This window comes from Bombina bombina, chromosome 3 (genome assembly GCF_027579735.1).
Source record: "Bombina bombina isolate aBomBom1 chromosome 3, aBomBom1.pri, whole genome shotgun sequence".
NCBI classification, from domain to species: Eukaryota; Metazoa; Chordata; class Amphibia; order Anura; family Bombinatoridae; genus Bombina; species Bombina bombina.
This window is the reverse complement of record NC_069501.1, coordinates 349,948,418-349,959,809: the sequence shown is the minus strand read 5'-3', so window position 1 is coordinate 349,959,809 and position 11,392 is coordinate 349,948,418. Positions and strand designations below refer to the sequence as shown.

General features: G+C 34.0%; 1 protein-coding gene across 2 annotated transcripts in view; it reads left to right on the top strand.

Moving 5' to 3' along the window:
- Positions 1 to 250: 250 nt before the first annotated feature.
- The window catches only part of MID1 (midline 1), a 297,353-nt gene continuing 286,211 nt past the window's right edge, over positions 251 to 11,392 (top strand). For both annotated transcript variants that reach the window (XM_053706462.1, XM_053706460.1), the window contains exon 1: positions 251 to 515. In XM_053706462.1, coding sequence (XP_053562437.1) covers positions 486 to 515 — 30 coding nt within the window. In that variant the 5' untranslated portion in view covers positions 251 to 485. The remainder of the gene's footprint in view (positions 516 to 11,392) is intronic.

Sequence of the window (11,392 nt, the reverse complement as noted above, 5' to 3'; positions counted from 1 at the left end):
TTTACTTGTGTATTTTTCATAGATAAAACACAAATTGTTCCGTTAATTAAACTTTAAGTAATCCTGTCGTGCTCATGCCCTGGAATTCAGCCCTGTAAACAGCTGGTTGTCGATCTATTCCAGCAGTGCGGTAGTTAATCCCTCTGATTACGCTCTAAGCATATGAAGCCCCACCCCCAGCTCTGATTGGAGGAGCTGCCTCCCAGGCCTTGTCTCTTACAGCTACCAGTTCAGTCCCAGCACTGTTTTGAAATGAAGTAGAAGCGGCCAGGCAAAGGAAATTGCAGCCTCTCCCAGCCACTCACTTCCCATAGGCTGAAAGTCATCTGGAACGAAAGTTTATATTGCACAAGCAAGAAAGTCATAAGGAGACATTGCAAGAGAAGGAGAAAGAGATCTGCCAGGGAAAACAGTTGATGGATTGTTATTTTGCCTAATCTACTTGCTTGCTGTTCTGAGGGCTCATTGTTGAATTTCCTAGCTATATGGATTATGGGATTCTAACCATGACTCAGGTAAGATGCATGTGCTGGTAACAGTCTGTAGGTCTAAGGCAAGGCAACCCCAGATTCAGGTGCCCCGGGCAGTGCTAGGCATTACTCCATCCCAAATGGAAAAGGGAAAAGTTATGTGCCCTGTACAAGTTTTATTCCCACTGCTCAGTGACTTGCTTTGTTGGGATTTTAATGAGATCCCTTAGAGAGTATAGAGATTCATTGTCTGATGCTGTTTTCTGCAGCACTAAGATTATGCAAATGAACCTTTGTCATTTACAATGCTTGGAAAGTGCCCATCACGTGCTGAATTAACAGCTTTTTCTTTAGCATTGCATTCTTTATCCTAACAAATCTGCAACATACTATACAAAGAGCTGAATTCCTTTTGCATTGTATAAGTGCGTGGCACAGGCATACTTAGACATTTATAAATTAGAGTGTCATTGGCCTCTAAATTGTCATAATAATACACATTTTAATTTTATAAAGTTATTGCATTAATGCATATTTAGTGACATGTTGCTAGAAATATATATATTTTTTAAATATGTAGGATAATGTTAAAACAATGTTTTATTGTATTTTACGTTAACTTAAATTTAAGAACACTGGAAAATAAAAAGTGAAAATTAACGTTTTTTATATGAATCTAAATATTTAAATCTGCATTTTTACATATGGTATAGCTATATTGGCTATTTAACACATACATATATTTTATATTGCTCATAATATTTAAACCATGTAAAAAAATAGCTGAGTTGCGTTCTGAGATTATAGATTTATTTATACTCACTTGTCACTTACTAGATCAATAGTAAAATGTCATGCTGTCGTTAATATTTATTTTAAAGGGTATGCTGTGCAAGAGATCTATAGAGGAAAGTGTATTAATTAATTAGTTTCTGTGAATTTACTCTGTAGGAAGCCTGGCAACTTTGTGTGTGTGTTTTTACTGCTTTCTTTGATCGCTTAGGTGGTAAATAGACGCAAGGGGTAACTATGGGAACCTCTGCTGTAGTTTTGTGGGAACAGAAGAGATGCATAGAATGGACAAAGCCTAGTTTATTATCATAGCTGTGATCATGAGTACAGTTGTAGGAGACATTGTAAAATATGTATTACAATCTGCAATATGTGTTCCCCAAAACCATGCAAGTTCGTTGTGGTGATAAACCACCTTCTGTTGACCTGTCAAATGAAACCAACTGAAAAAGGGTGAAACCAAATAACCTTATGGTCATATATCATAATACATTTTAATACTATTGGGTCCTCAGTCCTTCAAATTGTATGTTAAATGTTAGCTATGTGATTTTAATACTTTGTATATACATTGTCTGATAATATGGAGTTGGTACTATGATCTTATATATTTGTTAAAAGAATCACGTGTTCCATTAACAAGAAGGGGGAAAAAAAGATGTATAAATAATGCAGTGTGTGGGAGAACTGACCTGCTGGTAAAGACTATCCAATTGAAGTGGGATTAGTCCTGATGTAAGGTGACCTTGGATAAAGCTTTTTATCTCCCTGTTCAACAGACCACAACAATTAGATTGCAAGATTAAGACAGAGACAGATAGATAGTTTGTGTAAATGCAGTTTGCTCCAGTACACAGAGTGTCAGCATTTATAAGATAACCATCTATCAGTACAGGCGAATTGCATCTACTGGCCTCTAGAGGTCAGGCTTGAAGTTCTTATAATACAAATAAGCAAATAACCCTTTAGCTTGTGATTCCTATTTTAAGATTTTTTTTATTTGATATTGTATCTGTAAATGAGACATACACGTACACACATACATATAGTTGCATAGTTTTGTCCCAAGTATATATCTTTTTTTTGAAAATTCTCTATGGTGTAATTTTATGGTTAATGATATAAACTGAATCACAAATGTAAAATGCTTAATTTTTATACCAATGAATTAAACTAGATAATATCTAGTCCTTATGCAAAACTGGACTCCTAAAACCTGCACTGACCTGTTTTACTTTAACTTTTTGTAGCTTTGGGCCTTGTTCCCCAGGCACCCAGATAATACTGTAATTTCTATGATAAAGGTTGCTGGTCTGTCAGAATAATAATGTCAGAATAATTCTCCACATCACATAAAATACTGCACCATAAGAAATATTAGAAAGCACTATGTAATATGCAAAAATATACTACTGAGAAGTGTGTGTGATAGTGAGGAAAATGTAATGGAAATGGGTATTACAGCTGTAAACAGACTAGGGTGATGTGTGCACTGAAAACAATATACTTTGTATCACATCATCTCTGACAGTGCCCTCAAGACACAAGCTAGACTTCTCCCCACTTGTATTGTTATTTATTTTATTAAACAGATGCGCCCCTGCACATTGTTATCCAGAGTTAGGAAAATAATGCAAATCAAATACAAGTGCAATCTCTTGATGTTGTTAGTAATACATTGTTACAGGTCAAAGGATTTGACAACGCACATATATTAGTTTGTGCATTGTTTTGTCCTGTAAAGTAGGCCACTGGTAATTTCTGTCATGTTCACAAAAAACAACAATTGCACATAAAAATACTTTTTGTCTGAAAATGTTATTTAAAACATGTTTAAACACCATTTTAAATAAGGTGGACTCTCTCTTTTCCTACCTTCCACTGGGAGGTTGATTTCTGCTACTGTTTTTTGTTTATATAGCTATTTGTTAATATATTCCAGTGGATCACTGGAAAGTACTTAAAAAGGTACAACATTTACACTATAATGTCCCTTTAAATTTAAACTACTACAGCAATGTTAATTCACTGCAGTATTAACACTGTTAGAGGTGAGATAAACACCTCTGCAAGTCTGTTAAGAATTAATTGCTCTATTTAGACAAGGCAATAGACGACAAGCAATTTAAAGGGACAGTCTAGTCAGAATTAAAAAACTTTCATGATTCAGATAGGACATTGAATTTTAAACACCTTTCCAATTTACTTTTATCATCAAATTTGCTTTGTTCTCTTGTTACATTGTATCATAACGAACAAGCAGTGCTTTTATAAAATTCTTTTAGATGAGATAAAGTAAAAATATTAGAACTCTGCCTGTAAGGAGTAAGATTATTGCTGCAGATTTATAAGATAGAAGAACTGATACATTTTAAAATCAAATTTTTTCGTATAGTGCAATAACTGGTAAGATAGGTATGTGTGTGTATGTGTGTATATATATATATATATATATATATATATATATATATATATATATATATATATATATATATATATATATATATATATATATATATATATATAAAAATCTATATCTCCCTCAGTTTACGCCGGGGTTAGGTTCCAGAAGGAATGGTTGTAAATCGAAACCGTTGCAAATTGAAACCCAGTTTATAATGTAAGTCAATGGGAAGTGAGGGAGTTAGGCTCCAGGCCCCTCTCAAAATTGTCATAAGTAACACCTAATACATTATTTTTAAAGCTTTGAAATGAAGACTTTAAATGCTAAACAGTATTATAAACCTAATAAAATAATCACACAACACAGAATATATAATTAAACTAAGTTAAATGAATAAAAACATTTGCTAAACAGCATTATAAACCTAATAAAATAACCACACAACACAGACTTTACATACATTTTTCTGCAAACAATTCTTTTTTATGCATTCCAATCTGGACTGATTTATAGACAGGAAGATCTTGTTCCTATGAAAGCTGCTCGATAGCTCAGGTCTAGTTATACTGATTAATTTTAGCTTGCTTGGCTTGCATATCTTTGCTGCAACACAAGCGGACATCTCCACCTACTGGCTATTTTAATCAATGCACTGCTTCTCAATGCTTTTCAATAGCAGTCACGTGACTGAAAAAAAGTTTATTATTTTGAAACGGCGCAAATTGAACCGTTGTAAACTGAGGCCACCTGTGTGTGTGTGTGTATGTATATGTGTATATATATATATATATATATATATATATATATATATATATATATATATGTATGTGTGTATATGTATGTTCTGTGGAGGCAAGTGAGTCTGTATCCCAGATGTAGAAATGTCTACAGGTATGGGTTTACATGTTTGGATTATAACAAAACACTATCCAGGGGTCCCACAGGATGCGGCATCATTGCAAGTATATGCCATATGTAAAGGAAGAGAGATTGTTGTCTATAACTGATTCCCCAGGATATCTTTGAAGTTGAATATAAATGACTTCTGTACAAGTATGAATAAGTTGACTACAGAAACCACATTTTTAATCTTTCATTTATTTTATTTTTTAATTAAAATAGTTTTCTACAATTGTAGATATAACTTGTTGGTTTCTTTCACAATCTTCGCTTGTATTAGAAGTGGGGTCGGATAGAAATGGGGCGTTATTCTTGTTTGAGGTAACATTTGTTAGGGGATGTAGCTCAGTGGTAGAGTGCAGGTTTTGCATGTATAAGGCCTTGGTTTCAATCTCTGGTCTCTACTTTTTGAGGACTCCTAAAATGATGCATAGTCTAAAAAAATAAAACTTAGAAATAAAGATTTGATTACCTAAATATGTATAGCTTGTAAGTAAAAACAGTTAAACTAGCAGGGATGTAGCTAATATGTGTTGTACAAAATTCACTTGCTCTTAGAATTTGTAAAATGTTACAAAAGTTTGGGTTTTCAAAATCATTTATTTAATTTTTCTATTGAGAAAGAACATGGGGAACCTTGGTCTTCCAGCTGTTTCAGAACTACATTTCCCATGATGCTCAATTGGACTTCAGTGTGCCTAAGCATCATGAGTAATGTAGTTCAGAAACATCAGGAGTGCCAAGGTTCCCCATCCCTGCTTTAAAGGGATAGGGAGGTCAAAATTAAACTTGCATGATTCAGATAGAGCATGTAATTGTTAAACACTTTTTTAAATTTGCTTCTATTTTCATATGTGCTTTGTTCTCTTCTTGTTGAAAAAGAATATGCACATATTCTACATTAGTGGCAGCTATCTGCTGATTGGTGCCTGCACACATTTGTCTCTTGTGATTGGCTAACTAGTTGTATTCGGCTAGCTGCCAATAGTACAATGCTGTTCTTTTAGCAAAGGATAACAAGAGAATTAACAAATTTGTTAAAATGGAAAGTTGTTTGAAATCGTGTGTTCTCTCCAAATCAAGAGAGAAAAAACGGGGTTTCCTGTCCCTTTTAAACACCTTGAATTTTTGTATTTTTTTTTTTTCCTTAGTCCCACAATCACTAGACAATCAGAAAAGCACAATCTGTGGCCTACATTTTCAAATGCTGCAATTTAACAAAAGCTTTTTAATTTGCTGATTGGATAATTTGGTCTCTAGGGAGTGTGGGACAATCAACCAATGAATAAGTAAATTACTCCATTTTTCACTTTTCAGTTTGTCAACATTAATGCAGATATGGAAATATGTTTCCTCCGAACCTAGGTACAAATGTGACGGAATAAGTTATAATTTATAAGTTATAATTTGAGACATGTATGGGCCAGATATAGTTTTCAAGAAAGTTTATACAGCAGGCATTCAAAACGTGTTGCATGCTAAAATATTTATTTCTATACAAAAAACAAACAAAACAAAAAGCATGTTGACATCTGCCAAGACAGTGAGCACTCTGTGTGTTGCTAATGGTGTGCAGAAGTGTGTAGTTAGGAAGTGGACTCCTCATGAAAAAACACTAAAAGGCTGCATTGTGGAATACAAGAGTGAGACTCCTTGATAAAGCCTAGCTATTCTGTTATTCCTTATGACTTTGGCTTTATACTTTTTGTTGTAGGACACTTTGTTCTTATAGCTCAAGCAAGGTTAATGCTATTTGTCCCTCTTTCATAATGCAGAAATGTGACTGCTGGCAGCTTTTAGCCATCTAAGCATATATACCCCACCTTTTTCTTTCATTTATTTGTTTAGTGCTTTAGTTTCCTGTCAATGCTGCATATTGTATTGGGAAATGATTATATATTTTTAGGAATGAGAGAAACAAATTACACACACTTTCCTCTGCTCTTTACTGAACCACTTTAATACAAATTGTTAAGATTGTGCTTTTCATTTTGCTTTATTTTAAACCTATTGTGAAAATGATTTGCAATGTAAACTAACATTTTGTTGATCTGACTTAGATATGCTAATCACACAATTGTATTATATGCTAATCACATGTGCTAAAACTGTTATATTGTTTTGTGTTGTATTTTTCAGTTTCAGGTTATGTAAACAGGCTTATGTGTGTGTGTGTATGTATGTATGTATGTATATGTGTGTATGTGTATATATATATATATATATATATATATATATATATATACATACATACATACATACATACATACATACATACATACATACATACATACATACATACATACATACATACATACAGGGCTCGACAAACCCAGGAGCCTGGGAGCCACTGGCTTCTAGAATTTTACCCCTGGCTCCCAACTTTTTGGGTTATTCTCCATATATCTATATACAAACATATTTGTCAAGCACTATATATATATATATATATATATATATATATATATATAAAATGTGTGTGTATATTATGTAATGCTATAGTGCTTTGATACATATAATAAACTCTCAATCAATAGCAAATATTTATAGCTTCTTTTTTTTGTCATTCATAACTGGATTACTTAAATAACACAATATACAGAGGAAATACGTGTATACCCAAGTTGCTCTATATAATCTGAAAATAAAAGCTCACTGTGCTAGCAAGGTCAGAAGGATTTGACCTAATTCTGCTTGCTAAAGATGACAGTGGAAATCATGTCTCATTCATGGGTGAACAATTAAATGGCGCATCTGCATTTCTTCTCCTTTGCTGAAACTATTTCAGTAGTTGTCCTTTCCTTATGAATTATGCTAATGTTGTTTATGTAGAGCAAGTTTCTTAAAGTGAAGGTAAAGTTTTAAGCTTTTAAATACATAAATTCATTACTTATTATTAGCATAATCAGATCGCTAAATTATACTTTCTATTACTTTTAAAATGATCAATGTACATACATTTATCTAAAGGCTATGGTTTTGATGGCGACTCCTCCCTCCCTCTAGTTCCTGCTTTGTTGGTCTGTGGCGTATAGAGCGGTCCCACCCGCTCTATACGTCTCTCAAAATCGTGTGCACGATCGGATCAGATGCTCTGATCAACCACGCCTACACAAATCGGGGATTCAACTGTACTGCGCATGCGAGGCCATTATGCAAATGAGAAACGGGAGCGCGCAAGGGATTTAATATAAATAATAAAGAATAGCGCATGCGCAGATATAAAGGAGGCGGGTGATATGGAGTGACGGCCGCCTAACGGCCAGATCATCGATTGGATAATAGAAACACATGATATAGCCAAAACACAAACTAAACAAAAACGGGCTGAATTTGTGTACCAGCAGTAATTGATTTAAAACGCTAATAACTCGAATTACACTAAAATTTAGAAGGTTTGATGAATGAAAGTCGTAATGATTTTAAACAAAGAATGACATACTGGATCGGCATCAAGGCAAGTTTACCTTCACTTTAAATGTTGTGTTAAATGCTAAAATTGTTTAAATTGGTTATTCAGTTTATCTCTTATACATTCTCCTACTTTTGTATTTGTGTGTGTGTGTGTGTGTAATAAAAAATAAATATATATATATATATATATATATATATATATATATATATATATATATATATATATATATATATATATATATATATATATATATATATATATATAATTACACCCCCCCCCCCACTCATACAGCAGGTTAGGGACCAGAACCCCGCTGTAAAGTGAACCGCTTTAAAGTGAAACAATGCAGTTTTAACTTTCTTTTCACTTGCCAGTGTGTTAAAAACTTGAAAGCATGTTTGAACTAACATATATTAGGGGTGCAATAGCACTATGTCTAGTTTAACACTAGCACAGCACAGTATTCAATTAATAATCAATAAATACTGTACCTGTAAAATAGTGACAACAATTACTGTAGTAAAAAAAACTCTCTATCTACTAATTGAATTTTATAAAATAAAATAATGGACCACTTGTATTGGTACAATGATTACCAGGACACTGGTGCTACTTGGACACATGAATTGAATAAATAACAGCAGTGTCACAAGGCACCAGGTCGCCAGTTCACTGAAACTGCAAGTACCTTTGAAATGGATCATGAGCAGCAGTGTTGAAGGGTACCAGGTCCTGAGTGGGCTGAAACTGCAGGGACCTGTGAACTGGATAGTGAGCAGCAGTGCTGCAATTCACCTTGTCCTCAGTAGACGGGCACTGTGGTGACCAGGGAAGATTTTGAGCAACTGGTCCCTGCTACATCGCTCTGCTGAATTGCTGAGAAGGACACTACAAATCTTGCCATACTCAACAATAAGCAGCATGCAAGCGGCACCATTTAATTGGACCTGCTTCTGGCCACAGCATTCTGAGACTTATAGTTCCCAGACGCAGCCTAGAGCAGTAGGCAATATAGTCAATATGTTGGTAGCTTAAGGGCTCCAAACCAAGTTATCACATGCTCTCTGGGTGTGTCAAACCCTGTTGTAGCTTTTTGTGGCCAATATCTCAATAGCATTAAAAAAACAAGTAAAAAAAGCAAGGCATGGAAATGTGTGTTTTGTGTAATAAAAATAAATTAACATTTTGGTTTTAAACAAATATCTGGACTGATTTTAAATGGCAATGCAGCATTCTAACATTTGTCTGGTTATTCTGATTTTTTTAAATTCACATCACTTTTATTTTAATGACATAATATATTATTTCCTGTTATTTAAAGAGTGCAAATTTCTACATTTTATCAAAGATTTAAATTTTATGTGTTTTTCCACCAAGACGTTATCTTTGCTGTGACTTTTCCCACAAGAAAATGTCAGTTTTTCTACCAATATATTGTTTACCATGCAGTTTGTCAGCTAAGCATAAAAGCCAACACCCTTACAATACATAATTTATTTATGCAAATATATAACTAAAAAATCCCCACGCTAAGCATAGCATATATTTTTAGCTTCATGTTTATTTAGGTAATCTTCCTTTTGAACCAATTGCTAGGCAGTTACGATTCCACCATTTAAGTCTTTCTGCTATCTTAAAGTAACATCTCGTCCTAATCTGGAAGGGATATGGTTAATTGCAGTAAAACTGCAGTATTTTAAACCATAAACAAAAAGTAATAGACGTTAAGCTCCTAATTTTGTTACACGTTGAAGCACTTTATCATTTTTAAGGGGCCTCAGTCCCAGTATCAGATTTAAAACTAAATACATTTTATGATTAATTTTTTTTATTTTTAAAAACATTTTTAAATGTTTATTTTGTTAACATTACCTAATGGAATCTTGTTTGAGTTAGGGTTTTCCCTTCTTTTGTACTTTCCTTGTTAAGTGCTTATTCATATAATGTATAGTACTAATCACAAAACAAAATATACAATCAGTGTCAGAATTTATACAATGTAACAAAACTTATCTACAGAATCCTACTATAGGATTTGAACTTACTTTAGATATTACATAAAGTGTCTTCATACTGTAGCAGGCACATTTCTTAGACCTCAGAATGCCTGCTGAATATATATTTTTTTTATCATTATATGTTTACATGTTTAGATTAATTTCTTATGCATTATACAACTTTTTATAATACTATTCTTGTAACTGGAAAACATTTCACAGTAAGTAGTATGAATAAGGGCAAAACTGAAATAAATTACCACGGTACAAATTAAGTACTCAGCATATTTTATTTTTTTCCTATTCATTATGTATTACACACAATTTCCATATATATTATAAGACTTGTAAAATTTTGTAGGGCAGTGCTTGACAAACCCAGGTGCCAAGGAACCATTGGTCATGGTTCCCTTGATTAGAGTCCCCAAAACACTCATGGGTGCCCCCACTTGCCACTTCTAGTCACACATTCCTGCTTTAACTATGCATTTAAGAATGAGCCTCTCTGGCTTTATTCACACTTCCAATGTACTATAATGAGAGCACCTGAGTAACTATCTGGGGTGGGGTGCTAGAAACCACAAAGATGGTTAGTCTTCCTTTAAAGTGAAGGTCAATTTTGACGAATTAGTGCCCGGTTTTTAATAATCCTATTGAAAACAAAGGCACTTTAATTCATCAAAATTGCCATTTCAAGTGTTTTCTTCCAAAACTTACCTTTTAATCCTGAAAGCTGCTCATCGATTCCCCCGGCAGTCTGATGCGTCTGCTTACGTCAGAAATGACGAATCCGGCTTCCTCCAATCACGACGTTCCCCCCGGGGGATCATGGCCTGAGGGAACGCCGTGATTGTATAAAGCCGGATTCGTCATTCTGAACCTGCGAAGAGGGCTTACGACGGGCGGAGGAAGCGCTGCAGCGGCTCTCAGGATTAAAAGGTACGGTTTTGAAGAAAACGCTTGAAATGGCAAATTTTGATGAATTAAAGTGCCCTTGTTTCTAATAGGATTATTAAAAACTGGGCACTAATTCGTCAAAATTGACCTTCACTTTAAATACAACTGTTTCAGCACACCTTACAAAATTATTTTATTTACTTCTTAGGGGTGCAGGCAACCAACCAAATACATAAAATAGAATATTGCCGCACATCCACTTCTATATTATCAAAACATTTAAAATATTGCAAAAAATCACCTAAGCTCATATATTAAAATTGGGATCTTAGTCACACAATATGGCCATATTTTGCTTAAGCCAGTCATCAACTTACAAGGTGTCCCAACGTTGACTGGTCCTAACATATTTATATATAGTGATGGCCAAAAGTTTCTGGCTCCTAGATTTTGAACAAATTTGTTGAGCCCTGCTTTAGGGCAAATCTAGGATAGCAAAAGGCTGTAATCAAATTGT